Source organism: Nyctereutes procyonoides, unplaced genomic scaffold, assembly GCF_905146905.1.
Source record: "Nyctereutes procyonoides isolate TBG_1078 unplaced genomic scaffold, NYPRO_anot_genome, whole genome shotgun sequence".
Classification (NCBI taxonomy): Eukaryota; Metazoa; Chordata; class Mammalia; order Carnivora; family Canidae; genus Nyctereutes; species Nyctereutes procyonoides.
In genome coordinates, this window is record NW_026575024.1 from 30,594,805 (window position 1) to 30,612,483 (window position 17,679).

Sequence of the window (17,679 nt, forward strand, 5' to 3'; positions counted from 1 at the left end):
GGTGCTCACTGAGGGGTGCCAAGCTGAGATGGATGGAGTAACTTCTGTGTTGAAGGAGAAAAGAAAGACGTGCACTTAACATCTGGAAGAAAAGATGGGATCAAATTGAGATGTTAAATGCTTTATTGAGGTTGTAAGAGCTGAGCCATTTCATGCTCTGCTGTCCTATATGGCAGCCATTAACCACATTTAATTGAAATTAATTAAAATTGAAATTAATATATTAAATATTTAGTTCCTTGGTTGCACTGGCCACATTTCAAATTTGATAGTCACATGTGCCTAGTGGCTGCGGTGTGAGAACGTTTCTATCATCATGGAAAGTTCTGTTGGACAGCAGTGATTCAATAAGAAGTAAGTTTCCCCAATATGTTTTATTTACTTTTTCCCCCTAATATGTTTCAGAAAATAAAATAAAAAATACTGACCCTCCCCCAAATTATATCAACTCAATAATAAATAATAGAGAAAAATAATAAATCTGAGAGAAACGTTGTATATATTTCTGTTCTTATAAAGTGGATTTTGAGTTTCCCCCACCAAGCCTACACATACAATCAATGTTAGAACCCCAACAGAATTATATTTAAGACGATTCTTTGGTGTAATTGGTGAAGAAGATTTCCAGCATGTGTTGTGCATGCCGTGGTTGTGCTCAGCAGGAGAGAGGAAGAGGCCCTTCCTGTTGCTACAGCCACCTTCCTGAAAACCAAACCTTCACTTGTCACCTGCATCGGTTAGGACTAGTGCCTACAGCACAAAGCAACACAACAGGAAAGTAACTGGGGCTTAAACCAGACAGTTTCCTTCTTTCATACAAAGGGAAATCCAGAGGTAGATGTCAGGACCCTGTATCATGGGCACCCAGCTCCATCTTCAGGGCCACTCTGTGGTTCTAGAGGGCTGTAAGGTTGCCACTCTCAAGTCTGTGACAGGTAGAGGGACAGAAGACGGGAACCCCTCGGGGCTGAGTCAGTGCCTCTAAACAACAGTGCACTTGAAGCTGATTGGCCAGAACTTAGTCACCTGCCTATAGCAGCTGCTAAAGGGTTTGGGAAGCATCATTTTTATTCTGGATGACAATGGACCCAGTTAAAAATCAGGGCTTTGTTACTAGGAGAAAGAGGAGAATGGATGTGGGAGTAGGCACACTTGCCTTCTGCCACAATATGCACCCCACCCACCCTGCCCTCCTACAGCTTAACTGCCTCTGCAGCCTCCTTGTTGGTGGGTTAAAGCTTCCCTACTCAAAGTAAGTGGTCTGTGGACCAGCAGCACCAGCATCAAGTGAGAGTGCTTTCAAAATGGAGACTCACAGCACTCCCTAGACCTGCTGAATTAAAAACTACATTCTCCCAGGGTCCCCGGTTTGGTGCCTTTGCACATTCAGTTTGAGATACAGTGAGATAAAAGCCTGAACTCAAGCTTGGGATGCAGGCACTCGTACTTCACCTGGATCCCACCTAGAGAGCTTGCTTTCTTAAGGTTGAGCCCTGGCTATACCAAAATTCTCACTGTCCCTTGCTCTGGTGCATTTTTGCCCCCGTTTTTCCTTCTTCCTGAAATGTCATTTGCTTGTTTGTTTACCGAGCATCTTCTGAGAAGCAGCCTGATGGTCTTGTCCTCTGGGAAACTTTGTGCAATCCCCCTTACTGTGGGCCTCTTTTCTGGGCTCTCAGCACCTTGCCCAAACACCCGTCATGTCACACGTGGCACCTTTTAGTAATTGGGTTTCGTGTCTGGCTTCCCCACCAGCAAGGAAACTCCTCAAAGCAGCAGCCCGGTCACCTTTTATCTTCCAAGTGCCCAGAACAGTCCCTGGACTTTAATAGGGGCTCCATAAAGGTTTGTTAAATTACCACCTAACTTTATTGAGTGCTTATGTTCTTCCAGGTTCTAAGTACTTTAGATACATTATTTCAATTAACCCTCACAACCACCCTCAGAAGTAGGTGGTATAAACCTGTTTTGCAGATGACAAAATCAAGGTCTAGGGAGGTTAAGCCACTTGCCCTGAGTTCACTAGTAAGAGGCACAGTGAGCCTCCAGGACTGCAGAACCAGGACTCCTGACAGCCTCGGAGCAGAAAGAACTGAGGCCTGGATGTCTGGGGAAGAAACAGGGGAAGGTGGCCAGGTGGGATGGGCAAGTCCTCATCCTGTGGAAGCAGCAATACCTGCATCTCAGATGCTTGCTCTCTGACTTGTAGTATGGATGGGGGGGCGGTTCCTGGGGGCAGACAGGTAGCCTCCTAGCCTTTCTTGCTCCTCGACCCTCACTTCCCCGTCCCCTGGCCCAGCCCATGCAGGTGCTGTTCTCGGGTGAGGCCACTCACCGCAAGTACTACTCCACCACCCATGGTGCTCTGCTCTCTGGCCAGCGCGAGGCTGCCCGTCTCATCGAGATGTACCGGGACCTCTTCCAGCAGGGGACCTGAGGGCCCTCTTCACTGCCGAGTGTGTTCCTTACAGAGCCACTAACTTGTGACTGCCAGCCCTGCCCCTTGCTGCTGTGTGCTCCTCATTTTCTAATCTTCTGTAGAATGGATTTGTACCTTTTGTAGAGGTAGACACCCCGACTGGCTTCAGATCTGGTCCTGTAGCTTTTCCTCTTCTCCATGCCGGGTGGTGACCAGGGAGGGGACCCGATGATTTACCTCTGTGCTCTGACCCCCACCCCCCTCCTGCCTTGTTATTGTAAGTGCCTTCAATACTTTGCATTTTGGGATAATAAAAGAGGCTTGCCCTTCTCCTGCTCCTCAGCTTCTCTCTTCCATTTACCTCAGCCTCTTTGTGTGTATGTGTGTCTCTAGTATTTTTTAGCACATCCTTTTTGAATGAGGGGATGATGGGAGGGCTGTGACCTGGCTGTGCCCCCAGAAGGTAAGGTATCTGCCTTTACTGGAAGGAGTACCTCCTCACCTCAATCTGCTTGTGGTTGTTTGCCTTCCTGCTGGCGAGACCCCTCAGGGATCAGGGCGCCTCACTGCTCAGCTCAGCTCCTTCAGGATGGGCCTGTTTGCCCACTGGCCAACTTTGCTGGACTTCTCAGAGCCCTACTGGGTGACATGGCCACATGGAGTGAAGGTGAGTTCTAGGGGAGGGGGCATCTGTTGTGGCTCTATGCTAAATTCAGATGTATTAATAGTGAGTATCACCTGGCCATGGGGCCCTAGGTCTGGCCTTCGGGGTGGTTGCTGTTGACTTCTGGGAAGGTGGATAGTCTGGCCATTTGGGAGGATGTCCTTAAGTGTTACCCACCTGCTGTATTCCAAGGGCCTATCACTTACTGGGGGGAGGATACTCTTCTCTGCTTTTTTTTGCTGCGTGAAAGCACACATACACACACTCACCTCCCACACACTCACTTCCATGTGCACACATACATACACTCACTTGCATATGCACACACACATACATGCATGCACCCACAGACACACACCCCTCCATACACTCACTCTTACATGATACACCACCCCGCACCCTTATACCTACACACAGCTACATCTTATACACAGGCGTAGAACCTTAAAGAACATTTAGCCATTTCCTGGTTCCAGGTTGCTAATGATAGAATTTGAATTATATAAAATTAAGGGATTTGGGTGGTGGAGGAAGTCCACCTGAAAATCCAGGTGCCTCCCTGCCCCCAGTATAACTGTGTGAACTTAGTTGGGGCTCCCTTCTCAGACGTGTGGGACACTGCTCCTGATAGGACGTTACATCCTCTTCCTTGTTACCTCTGGTCATGCTGGAGCTGTCCAACACGTAGACACGCCTACACACAGGCCTACCTGCATCCGCTTCCACACACACCCCTGCTCGCACAACTACTACGTGCACATAGCTCATAGGCATCCTTGCTTTGCCAAGGTCAATCCACCTGGACTTTCTGTCAGGGATTCATAATCACCTGACACATAACAAAAAATTATAAGTATATAAACATTTTTTGAGAAGAGGTTCTATGGATGTGGTGCAAGCTCAAAAGTCATGAAAGGGGTTGTGGTAACCTCTCCTCCCCCAGCTGTCCCCAGTAGCTTTGCTGCTCCCCACAACCCATGCGATTAATGCCTTGTGTATCTATTTCTAGTATGTCAAGATAAATGCGGCAAAGGTGACAGAGTATTCATCTCGTTGTGCATTTTGCTTGTTTTACTTAACGAATTTTTTAAATTAAAGATTGTATTTATTCATTCATGAGAGACACAGAGTGAAAGGCAGAGATGCATGCAGAAGTAGAAGCAGGTTCCCTCCAGGGATCCTGATGTGGGATTCGATCCCAGGACCCTGGGATCATGACCCAAGCCAAAGGCAGACACTTAACCACTGAGCCACCCAGGTGCCCTAACATAATGAATCTTGGAGGTCTTTCATAATGGTGCTTAAAGAGACACTGTAAGTTTGGACTTTCTTTGGCCAAGGGGTGTGTCTCCTTCCTGGCCCACAGTTACTTTGCAAAGGAAGCTCTCTCTGTTCACATCACCTTGGGTGTCCTGGGTTTTCCCCACTAAAGGGGTAGGGATAGAAGTGGCCTGTCACATAAGTATGGGGGAAGAAAATAGTAAGTAGATTCGCAGGATCACTGGCAGAGGAATTCTAAAGAAGTTCATGAGGGTGAAAGGGCTATAAATGTCTATTCTGTGATTGCATGTTGAAGGAGCTTCAGGTGTGGGAAAGAGCGAGGGAGGGAATATTCACTTAGAGCCAGCCACCTACCAGGCAGGGTGTCAGTCATTAATACAGGGCGCATGGGTCTCTTAATTTGATATGGATGCCAACTCAGGCTGGGGAAGGCAATTTATTCCCACGGGGAGACAAATCCTGTAAGAGTCAAGTAATGGCACCTAAGGTCACTGAGATCTGAGTCCTCGTTGCAGGCTCTTTCTATTTATTGCACTGAAAAGAAGAGGCTGGTGCCGAAAAAAAAAAATTAGAGGCCATTGCTGGAGAGAGTGGAAATGCGTATGCCACACTGGGGAACCGTGTGGCAGATTCTACTATATAGCTGGCATGCATCCGCCAGCATTTCATTTCCACTCCTGGCTATACACCCAAGGGAAACGAATGCATATGCCCACCAAACATATGTACCAGAATGTTCATAGCAACATAGTTCATAATAGCCAAAAACTGGAAACAGCTCAGATGTCCATCAATAGTAGAGCAAAGTGTAGTACATCCATACAATGGAATACTCTGTACCAATAGAAAAGAACAAGTTGGTATTTGCAATGTCAATTAATCTCAAAAACATTAGGTTGCATGAAAGAAGCCAGACCAAGGCTACATACAGTATGATTTTTTAATATGAGATTCAAGAACCTACAAACCCAAGCATAGTATTAGATATGGGGGGAATGGGTAGTGCCTGGGAGGAAGTATGGGGGTGCTTCCTGGGTTATAGAAATGTTCTGTATCTTGACCTGGATGGTGGTTGAATGGGTATATAATTCTTTTTTTAAAAAAATATTGTATTTTTTTATTCATGAGAGGCACACACAGAGAAGCAGAGACAGGCGGAAGGAGAAGCAGGCTCCCTGCAGGGAGCGCAGTGCAGGGACTCCATCCCAGGACTCCAGGATCACGATCTGAGCAAAGGCAGATGCTCAACCACTGAGCCACCCAGGTGTCCTGGGTATATACATTCTTAAAAATGCGTTGGGTTATACACTGAAGATTTATGCACTTTTCTGTGTGTATGATATAACTCAATTTAAGAAGTTTAAAAAGAGTCTGAAGACACCCTTCCCCCCACCCTCCCATCCCAAAATACACAGTTGTGTTGACCCAGTGAATTTCCTCCTTGCAGCAGAGATGACACATCCTGAGACAGATAAAGGGAGGAAGGACCTACTTCTGTCCCTCTGGCTGCCTGGTGATAAGCACTGGCCTTACATTTACTGTTTACTAGCATGTCACCATTTATCAGACCCCTTGCCTGCATCCCCTCATCTTGGGCATCTGCAGCCATGCGAGGGAGGTGGGGATTATTTCACTGCAGAGGAGATGGAGGTTCCTAGAACTGTGTGGGACTGTTCAAAGCTACGCAGCTTGGAGAGGATGCCATCCTAGTGGGAGGGAGCTACCCTGGGAGGAAGGTGGGGACAGGTGCGGGAAGCATGGCCATGGAGTTTGCCACAGCCTTCCAGTTGCTGCCTCCACAACAATCACATAATGTGGGGAGCATTTATGTTTGCACCTCTGAAACCAGATTTGAAGCAGATAAAAGCAAGGGCCATTCTGAAGCAAGACAGACTAGATGTACTGGGAACATAGGATGAGTTCCTTGCTGTGACTAAGTCTCTGAAGCAGCCTTGGCATTGGTGGACACTCATAGGACTCTATCAGGGGTGGCAAATGTGGCATGTGCAGGCCAACACCCACGTCAACACCTGTTCTACAATTCCCTGCAGGGAGCCCAGTGCAGGGTCTCCATCCCAGGACTCCAGGATCACGATCTGAGCAAAGGCAGATGCTTAACTACTGAGCCTATAGAAAAAGTCACCTATAGAAAGTCACTTGAAAGGAAATATCTTTTCTTTTTTTTTAATTTTTTTTATTTATTTATGATAGTCACACAGAGAGAGAGAGGGGCAGAGACACAGGTAGAGGGAGAAGCAGGCTCCATGCCCGACGTGGGACTCAATCCCAGGTCTCCAGGATCGCGCCCTGGGCCAAAGGCAGGTGCCAAACCGCTGCGCCACCCAGGGATCCCAGGGAAATATCTTTTCTGGCACAAGATTCTAGTAGGATGGTTGCGTGATGTCTTGTGCTATGGGCATCAGTGAATCCATGAGGAAGGAATTCAGTTGTGGTCTTGTGGAAGCCTCAGAAATGTTCTTCAAAGGGCCTGGGGTACTTGGCAGGTACTGTCTTCCCACCTTTGCTGCTATGGGACAGGTTAACAGCTCCTATTTCGTGGGAGCTGCTTGGAATGTCTGCGCTGCCCACAGGCACATGTAGGAGAGAAGCATTTCTGGTTTGAGTCACCCTGCATTTACTTGGGCCTGTTGAGATGAGCCCAAGAGTAACCTGAAGGTGCAGAGCGAGGTGGGTTGCTGGTTCAGGTCTAGAGAACTGCCTGCTTAAGTAATGGTCTGCCAGACATAATGGTAGAGTTACAAGAGGCTGTGTTTTCTCGTAATGACTGGCTGTGCTGTTTGTTGAGGCTACTCCTGATTTGTGTAGGGTAATCAAATCTCAACAGATGGGAGGAGTAGTGGTCCTAATAAGGTGGCATCCAGGGCATCTAAGCTCATGGTGGGCATCTAACGTAAGAAGCTAAGGGTTGATCACAGCCCTGCTTCATACTATTTAATTGGAGTTGTAGATACGAAAGCTGGTCTCGTCTCTCATGGTTCTGGTAGTGGTTGTTGATCACTGATTTTGCAGGCACTGACTTTCAAAACCTGGCTCTCTATTAGGGGATGCAAAATGTCAGGCATATTTTGTTTCAGCAAGCTCGGTATTTGAGCAATTTTGAGACAACTGCCCCCTGCCCCCGCCCAGGTTTCCCCTGTCAGCTCTCTCCCTTCATACTACTATGGACCCCCTGTGTCCTCACTGTCAACAGACAACAATGTCTCCTGCTTCATAGTCTCAACATAAGCCACTGGAGGCAACTTCCTTGCCAAATCTACAACGAGCTAGTCTTCACACCCATCCTGATAGTGACCGCCCCCAATCCCCCTGACACAGAGGAAGTATGTGACTCTCCCTTGTGCATCACCATGTCCCAAAGTCAGGGACCTTGCCTCATTCTTTACTCTCCCTCTTCTCTCTACTCCATCCTTCCCATCCACATTTCAAGATGCCCTTGTCTTTCCTGTCACCCCCCCCTCCTCTTTCTGCCACCGTCTCTTGCCTTCCTTTCCGCCAAGCTTCTCGCTGGCATTTTCTACACTTGCTCTCTCTGCATTCTCACTATCCTTACCTTAGTGGTTAGTGTTGAGGATCCTTAGGTTGCAGAGAGAGACACTGGCTCCCGCGCTCACCAAGGTTAGGGGAGGTGGGGAGGATGGGCTTCGGACTCCGGGCTGTCCGGAAGCAACCAACTCATGGTCCAAAACAATCCTCGGGCGCCATCTGCTGGCCATATGGGACTACAGCCCTCTTGCTGCAGGGAGAACATGTGTGTACTGGTTTCTTCTCCGGGGTTTTTTCTGAATTCAACAACAACAACACCCCCAACAAATCATAGAAAGTATCTTTAATTTACTTGAATAAGTGAATAAAATAAGATTGTAACTTATTCTAGAGTATCACTGATTTTTGATTCTTAACAGTAAAAAGAGACCTTGTTAGGTCCAAGATAAGATTTTCTCTTTCTTTCCTCCCTCCCTTTCTCTATCAGGCTTTTAGTGTCTTCCTTTTGTATGCCAGCCTCAAAAAAAGATTTAATTGTACTTCAATAAATACATTCACTAAGTAAATAAATAGATAAGAAGTTTGAACTCTTTTGTTTCTCAAGCAAAAGTTGGATTTAGGATTTAAATTCTTTTAAATTTGTTGAATTTGTTTTATGGTCTGGGATATGGTCTATCCTGGCACATAATCTATGGGGATTTGCAAATGATATGTATTCTGCTATTGTTGGGTGGAGTGTCCTACAGATGTTGATTAGATTATGTTGGTTGGTGGTGATATTGGTTTCTTCTTTATCTTTGCTAGTTCTAGCCGTTGTTGAGAGAATAGTGTTGAAGTATCTAACTATAATTATGTATTTATTTATCCTTTCAGTTCTATCAGGTTTTTATGGTGACATCAATAGACTGTTTTAGAACAGTTTTAGACTTTTTAAAAAAAGATTTTATTTGTTTATTCATGATAGACACAGAGAAAGAGAGAGAGAGAGAGAGAGAGAGAGAGAGAGAGAGGCAGAGACACAAGCAGAGGGAGAAGCAGGCTCCATGCAGGGAGCCCGACGTAGGACTCATTCCGAGGTTTCGAGGATCAGGCCCTGGGCTGGAGGCGGCGCTAAACCGCTGGGCCACCCAGGGATCCCAAACAGTTTTAGACTTAAGAAAAAATAAATATATAGAGTCCCCTGCCTCCAACTATTTTCCCTGTTATAAGCATCTTACATTAATATCATATGTTTGTTATGAACAACAATGAACCAATGATGGTGCGTTATTATTAACAAGAGTCTATAGTTTATTCAGATTTCTTTAGTTTTTACCTAATGTCCTTTTTCTGTTCCAGAATTCCACCCAGGATGTGACATTACATTTAGTTGTCATATTTGCCTAGGCTCCTCTCGGTTGTGATATTTTTGCAGACTTGTTTTTGACGATCTTATCAGTATTGAGGAGTGTAGTCAGGTATATTGTAGGATGCTCCTCTACTAGAATTTGTGTGATGTTTTTCTACATCACTAGACTGAGGTCATAGGTTTCAGGGAGGAAAACCACAGGAATCATGTACCATTCCATCTCATTGTATCAGTGGTATACATTATCAACATGACTTATGACTGTTGGTGTTGACCTTGCTCCCTTGACAGAGGTTGTGTTTGTCAGGTTTCTGCACTGTAAAGTGATTCTTTCCCCCCCCTCCATGCTCTCCTCTTTGGAAGGAAGTCCTTATGGACAGCTACAAGTAAGGAGTTGTGCTCCTTTTCTTTAGAGTATCATCCTTAATCTATTTGGAATTCTTCTGCACAGGAGAATTCTTTCCTCTCTCCCTTAGCCCTTTATTAATTTATTCAATCATTTATATGTATCAAAATGGACTCATGGGTATTGATTTTACACTTTTGATTATCCAATACTACTTAATTTTGTTATTAAATTGTCCCAGCTTTGACCATTGGCTCTTTTAGTTGGCTCCTATGTCCCTTTGACATACCCTCATCAATGTGTGTGTGTGTGTGTGTGTGTGTGTGCGCGCACGCGCGCATGTGTATATTTCTTTTTTTTTTAACTCAAGATTTTTTAAAAAAATATTTTATTTATTTATTCATTAGAGACAGAGAGAGAGTCAGAGATATAGGCTCAGGGAGAACCAGGCTCCCTGGAGGGAGCTTGATGTGGGTCTCGATCCCAGGACCCTGAGATCACAACCTGAGCCAAAGGCAGATGCTCAACCACTGAGCCACCCAGGTGTCCCAGTGTGTTTCTTTTTTGAACACTTTTTTACTTTCTGGCACTACAAGATATTGCAGGCTCATCTCGTATATATCCTGCTCCAGTCATAGAAACAGCCACTTCTTTATGGAACCCTAGCTCTTTGGTGTTAGAAACCAAGATTTGGGCATTAGGTGTACTTGTTGCTGTGGAGATGTCCCTTCCAGGCTCTCTCAGCAGACAGAGCTATGTGTCTACAAATCGTGTGTATGTAAATATCTATGAATATTTTTATATGTAACTATCTGTATCTATATTAAGTGTGTATTCTTACTGATATCTTTATCACCACATGGATCATTTTAGGCTCCTTTCATCCCCTTCATTCCTGAAGGGTATTTTTATTAGATGTAAAATTCTTTTATTTTATTTTATTTTATTTATTCATTCATGAGAGACACAGAGACAGACACATAGGCAGAGGGAGAAGCAGACTCTCTGCAGGGAGCCTGATGTGGTACCAGATCCCCAGACCTGGGATCACGCTCTGAGCCGAAGGCAGATGCTCAACCACGGAGCCACTCAGGCATCCCTGGATGTAGAATTCTGATTGGCAGCTCTTTTATTTCAGCATTTAAATGCTGTGCTTTTCTTCTGGCCTCTGCACAATCTGCTGTCTTCAGAATTGTGTTTCTCTCTTGTTCCTCTCAAGATTGTCTCTCAAGTTGTCAAAGCTTTCAGACCCAGCATCCGGGTAATTCCCTTTAATGAAGATTTCTGGTGATTTTACTGTCTTATCTATGACTCCCTGCCCTTTCTAGTAAATTTCTGTCTTCTGAATTCCCAAAGCACTTTGGTTTGCTTCTTTACTGCCATCATTACACTTGTCTTATTTGCTAATAATGTGACCATGTGTCTTCACAGAGATTGCATCTTTGTATCCCCATAGCATCCAAGTATTTAATAAGGATGCAAAAAAAGTTTATTAAGTGGATGAAAGTAACAATATAATTGGTGTAAGATCCTCAGGTTTTAAAAAATTAATTTAAAAATATTCTCCTAAAAGTAAAGGAACTTTACAGGTAAAACTAGAGTTTCCTGTGATCGTTTCCTTAATTCTGACCCCTTAAGAATTTGGTGTTTGTTAAAAAAAAAAAAAAAAAAAAAAGAAGAAGAAGAGGAAGAATTTGGTGTTTGTCCTATCAAAATATATTCCTACAGGGGATCCCTGGGTGGCTCAGCGGTTTAGCGCCTGCCTTTGGCCCAGGACGCGATCCTGGAGTCCTGGGATCGGGTCCCGTGTCGGGCTCCCGGCATGGAGCCTGCTTCTCCCTCTGCCTGTGTCTCTGCCTCTCTCTCTCTCTATGTCTATCATGAATAAATAAATAAAATCTTAAAAAAAAAAAACAAAATATAGTTCTACATCCACAATATGTGAATGTAAATTATATAGTATTTTGTATGTACATATATTTTTAAATAAATGGAATTGCAATTGCCCTATACACATTCTCTTTTAATTTGCTTTTTGTTCATACAACAAAAGAACTCTCTGTGTAAATTATAGGTCTCGTGTATTCCTTTTAACTGGTAGATAGCAGTTCATTGTATGACCACACTTCATTTAAGTATCCACTTTGCCGAGGAAGAACATTTTGGTGATTCTAATTGTTCATTATTTTTTTTAAAGATTTTATTTATTTATTCATAGAGACACACATAGAGAGAGAGGCAGAGACACAGGCAGAGGGAGAAGCAGGCTCCATGTAGAGAGCCCGGCGTGGGACTCTATCCCGCGTCTCCAGGATCATGCCCTGGGCTGCAGGCGGCGCTAAACCGCGGCGCCACCGGGGCTGCCCCCTAATTGTTCATTATTATAAACAATGCTATGACGAACATAGACAATGCCTCTGTGTGCACATGTGTAAAGGTCCCTGGATCACGGGGCATAGCATTTTCAGTTTTGGAAGATACTGCCAAATTATCCTGAAAGGAGATCTACCAAATTTACACTCCCACAAACAGAATATGAGAATACTTGTATCTATGCAATTTTGCCATCGTTCTGTGTAGTGAAAAAAAATTTTTGTCACCAGGTATGTAAAATCAGGTGTCCCATTTTTGTTTTAATTGCATTTCCCAACTACTGATATTTTTTCCTACGATTATTAGACATTTCAGGTCTTTTTTCCCCTGTGGGTTGTCTGTCCTAAACCTTAGCCCACATTTGTGGTATTGTCTTTTTCTTAGTGATTTGTATGAATTTAAAAAATTATATTAAGGATAACAGTCTTTTTGTTCATGATATGAATTGCAAATATTTCCTTCAGACAGCTGCATTGTTTATGAGGTCTTTTCACATGTAGAAGCTTTATGTTAAAAAATGAACAAACATTGATACTCTGTTTTGTCTTGTTTTTAGAGAGACAGAGTACAAGTGGGGAGGCAGTAGGGCAGAGGAACAGGCTTCATGCTCAGCACAGAGCCTTATGCAGGGCTCGATCCCATGACCAAGAGCTGAAACCAAGAGTTAGATGCTTAACCAACTGAGCCACCCAGATGCCCCATCAATTTTGTGCTTTTTATAACCTATTTAATATCCATTTCTACCCCAACCCATAAAGCTAATATTCTATGTTTTTTAAAATAATCCTTAAACTTTTATTTTATATATTTAGATCTTCAGTGGACTTGTGGTATGAGGCAGGGATCTGTACTTATGCTTATTTCTCATTGTCGGCTGGTTATCCCAATATTACCTGTTGCGTGATCCACCCTTTCCCCACTCATTTGAAATGTTATCAAATAATTATTGCTGGGGAATAGAAGAGCTATTTGTTTTTGAATATTGGTTAATCCTTGACTAAATTATAAACTCTTTTATTAGTTTTAATTATTTATCAGTTACTTTTCTTGGGTTTTCTGGCTAGAAGATCATTTTATTTGCAAAGGTTGATAGTCCTGTTTCTTTACTGTCAACAATGTACCTGTTGTGTCTTTTTCTCTTTTCTTATTGCATTAGTATAGCTACTGGTACAGTGTTGAGTAAAGGAGTGATAGGAGGATCATAGCCTTGTTTCTGACTTTCATGGATGGGAATGATTCTGAAGTTCCTAATAAGTATGCTGTTTGCTTTTGGTTTCTGGTGGGTAACGTTTATCAGGTTAAAGAAATTCCCTTATATATTAAGTTCACAACTGTTTTATTATGAATGAATATTGAATTTTATCAAATGCCTTTTCTGTATCTATTGAGATTATCATAGGGCTTTTCTCCTTTTATCTGTTAATGTGTTAATTACATTTATATTTCTAATATTTTCTTTGTGTTTTGGGGACAGTCTTTGTTGTATTAGTCAGCCTAAGCTAAATTCTGCTCTGGTAACAAACAATCCCTAAATTTTAGAGAATTACAATAGAAATTTATTTACTGCTCATGCCATATGAGCACTAAGGATTAATTTCATGTCTTCTTAATTCTAGGACCCACGTTGATGGAGCATCTCATGGTAGATGGAAAAGAGAGATACTGGAACATCTTAACATTTCTACTCAGGAGGGGCATATGTTACTTCTATTCACATTTCATTGGTCAAAGCCAGTCAGTGGCTGAGCTTGATGTCAGTGAATAGGCATATAATCCTCCTGCAGAAAAGTACCCAGCAAGTTGGGGCAACAAATGTTTTCATAATTATAATACAATCTATCACACAAGTCATGGCATATTATTATTTTAATATGTTGCTGGATTTAATGTGCAAACATTTATTTAGGCTTTTGTATCTATGTTCATGAGTGACCTAAGATTTTTTGTCTTGGGCTTTCCAGGGCTTTTTTTCTTCCCCTCTTAGGCTTTTAAGATAATTTGGGTGGATTTACATCTTTTTACTGTGTACATTGGGAAAGTATGTATAGAATGTTAATTATCTGTTTCCTGGAGACTTAAAGAACTTGCTTACAAAACTGGTTGTACTTGGTTATTTTGGAAGTAGAACTTTGATGTTTTAATTTCTTTTATGGTTAACTTTGTTAACATTTTCTACTTCTGGGGGGGAGATGCAATTTTGGCAATTTATATTTTCTTAGGAAATTGGCATTTCCGTGATGGTTTAAACATTTACTGCTTCAAAATGGTCCACAGTATTCTGTGTGAAATTAGTCATACCCTCCTTTTGTTTCAGGTATATTCTTTTTCATTGTGTTTATGGTGACTGGGCTTTTTCAAAGCATACTGTTTTATTTTTTATTTTTTTCAAAGGGTACTGTTTTATTTATTTTTTTTTTATTTTTTTAATTTTTATTTATTTATGATAGTCACACACAGAGAGAGAGGCAGAGACACAGGCAGAGGGAGAAGCAGGCTCCATGCACCGGAAGCCCGACGTGGGATTCGATCCCGGATCTCCAGGATCGCGCCCTGGGCCAAAGGCAGGCGCTAAACCACTGCGCCACCCAGGGATCCCAAAGGGTACTGTTTTAAAAGAAGAGTTCGTTCATGCTTGGTAATTTCTGCCTCTTGCCTTGATGCCTGAATGATACCCTACTTAGTTTAGAAAATCAGTTTCTCTTTATAACTCTCTCTGCTCTTCAAAGCATATGTGCAATAGGGTATCATTTTCTTCTCACAAAAAATGTGAGCTGTGTCTTTTCCTTGACAGACAAGGAAACCTAGAGCTTGGGATGATGGGGTCCTTGTTCAAGGCCGGAGGAGTGGGTGTTCCAGTCTGGACCAGTGTTTGTTCTAGCTTAGGGTAAGGACTAGATTGGTGTTGTCACTTGTAAATGATGACAAAAGTGACCTTGGTTCTTCGCTTCTCTCTATGACCCCTTGCTTTGCCATGTGACCTTGTATCTCCTCCCACTAAGAGATTGAATTGTGTTTCTCTCAGATTCACATATTGATGTCTTAACCCAGCTACTTGTGATTCATTGGAAGATTATTCAGCAAATATTCAATCACTTTCCTTTCCCTCTGGGAGCAGTTTATTTTCTTGCCCCAGTCACTTTAGGCTTGGCCATCTGACTTGTTTTGCTCAATGGAATGTGAACAGACATGATGTGATATGAGCAGATGTTTTAAATATGCTCACACAGTTGGGTTTCACTTCTCATGTACTTGCCATTTGTCATGAGAAGAACATGCCCCCAATAGCTGATGTTTTCAGGAGAATGTGGAGGAAAGGGGAATAGTTCCAAACCTGTAACCAAATCTAGGACCTACAGACAGGCACATAAGCAAAGAGAACAAATGCTTGCTCCTGTAACCTGTGAATTTAGGGGTGGCTGGTTTTGCAACATTATGGCAATAGCTGACTGATACACCTCTCTTTGGGGAAGTCGCTCAGTCCAAGAGGGATATTTCTAGGCACTGGTGTTAGAACGAGCAATAGGCCCATAGATGGGGAAGCAACCCAGGGTCCAAGGTGGCTCATTCTCACAAAGGGGCCTGGTAGGAATGGACCAAGGGGATTCAGTTCCCTTGGAGGATGCATTATATGGCTTGACTGGGTAAAATTGCTGGAGGAGACAGAAGCCAGTGGACCTTCTTTTAGTTCTATTCTAACAGACTGAGGAAAGATCTTCTACCACCAACTGCCCTCAACTAGTTCTCAGCTAATGAGGAAGAACTATGTTCTAAAAATTTCAGAGATGCTGGCTACTCTTCTTCCATCAAATGGAACATCTGAGAAACTATCCCGTCCTATTCTGCTCTCAGGTCTCTTCTGATCCCAGATCCATAAGCCTGAACAATCCATTGAGCAGGAAATCTGTGCTGAAGGCGGAAAGTTCCTGCAGGGAGTCAGGAGGATGGGGGCATCATTACTATGTCCTCAGCTGCTCACAAAGCAGTCCTTGGACAGTGGAGCAGTGACTGGGGGTTAGATAGTTGGGCAGACCCTTCTTCGGGTTACAGGTGGGAAGCTGGGAGGTATGCAGTGAAGAGGGTAGAGCCTTTTCTTACCAATTCCTGGTCTGTGGTGCCTCAGTTGCAGAGGACCAAGCTATGGCAAGGACCTCTGAGCCTCTTTCTGAGCTGAACTTCCTCAGCTCTGGAGTCCCCACTGTTTCCAAATGGTTGGCTGATATCCTTACTTTTCAGACCTGTTTTGAATTTCTATTTCTATCCGCTTTTTAGGTCTTTCTTGGTTTTAAGGGGAGAGGCCTTATAGAGAGTTTGATAGGATGTCATTTTAAGTCAGAAGTGTCTGTCCCTGATTAAAAAGATCTATCTCCCACCACTGGTGTGTATGAGTTTCAGTAGTAAAGCTAGGAGAAAATTTGTATATGGACAACTACAGATTTTGTGTATGGAGATAGCGCTGGGGTTGGAAATGTGGATTTGAGATGTGGACATTCCTATGGATGGCAACACAGAAAGAGAGAGAACCTGAGAATAGAACTTTAGGAAATGCCTAAATATGGGGGGAAACAGAAGAAGAGCAGGAAAAAGAAAACCTTTCCTGAGTTGTTAGGGGCTTCTAACAAGGCAGGCAGGTCTAGCTGGAACTCTGGGAATGCTGAGTGTGGGGCTGGCATGTGGAAATGCCATCTGCAAAATCTCTAGGCTCTACCTCTTCTTATCACTCATCTCCATCCCTGTGGCCAGTGGCCCAAATACCACCATCTCTTGCCAGGACTGTTGCAGTTCTCTCTCTCTAACTGGCCTCCTGCTTCTGCTCTAATCCCTCTTTCTCTATCAGTCCAGCACAACAGCCAGAGTGACCCTGTTCACCTCAAGACCAATCCTATCTCTACTTTTGTCAAGCCTGCCTAAGCAACCCCCCCCCCCCAACCCGGCTCACCTTGACCCACCTGGAAAGCCAGAGTCCTACTGTGATTTACAGTGCCCTGTATGCTTGGGCCCTTGTCACCTACTGCCTCTGGCACCCTGAGTGCCTACTCCCCTCCTCTGCTAATCCTTGAACATACCAAGTCTCCTCCTAAATTGAGACTTTTGCACCTGCTGCTTCCTCTGCCTGGAATGCTCTTTCCCAGGATCTGCATAGCTCACTCCTTTACTATCTCAGGCCTTTCTCATACATCACCTTCTACCTGAGGACCTTCCTGGGTACTTGATCTAAAAGTGCAATCTGCCCCATCCCCAACACTTCTGTTCCCTTTCCCTGTTATATTTCTTTTGCTTGTCACCATTTACTGTATATTTTGTTTATTGTTGTTTATTACCCATCCTTCCTTTCTCTTCTGAAATGAGGATGCTGTGGATGCAGAGATTTTTTTCTTTTGTACACTGATGCCTTTTCATTTACCGGGTACATAAATAGATACTCAGTAACTATTATCAAATACATGCAGTGACCATTGTCTGGCCATTTGTTATTGGCTGGTAAGTGCTAGCTGGTTGAAAGGCATCAGAAGTCCTCACCTGTGCAGTTCACACCTGGGGTTGGGGGAACACCAGCTGCCTAATTAAGAGGTCCAGGCATTTGATGCTTGTAGGTTTGCCCTAGGATGACCATAAGATGTTCCCCAAGAGGTGAGACATAAAAGCTCTCAAGAATGGTTTCTGAAGGTTCCAGTCTGAAATGGGTCCATGATGAATGAGACTGGAGACAGGTAAAGGGAACTTACAGGCACAGAGAAAGACTGAAG

General features: G+C 43.6%; 1 protein-coding gene across 7 annotated transcripts in view; it reads left to right on the forward strand.

Annotated features, from left to right (window-relative positions):
• SMOX (spermine oxidase) overlaps nt 1-14,231 on the forward strand; it is a 52,201-nt gene extending 37,970 nt beyond the window's left edge. For 5 of the 7 annotated variants that reach the window (XM_055301681.1, XM_055301691.1, XM_055301671.1 and 2 more), the window contains exons 7-8: nt 1,756-1,845; nt 2,300-2,761. In XM_055301681.1, coding sequence (XP_055157656.1) covers nt 1,756-1,845; nt 2,300-2,437 — 228 coding nt within the window. In that variant the 3' untranslated portion in view covers nt 2,438-2,761. Of the gene's footprint in view, nt 1-1,755; nt 1,846-2,299; nt 2,762-13,551 lie in introns of those variants that run through there. The other 2 variants (XM_055301728.1, XM_055301719.1) reach the window with 2 other exon arrangements.
• Nucleotides 14,232-17,679: the final 3,448 nt, after the last annotated feature.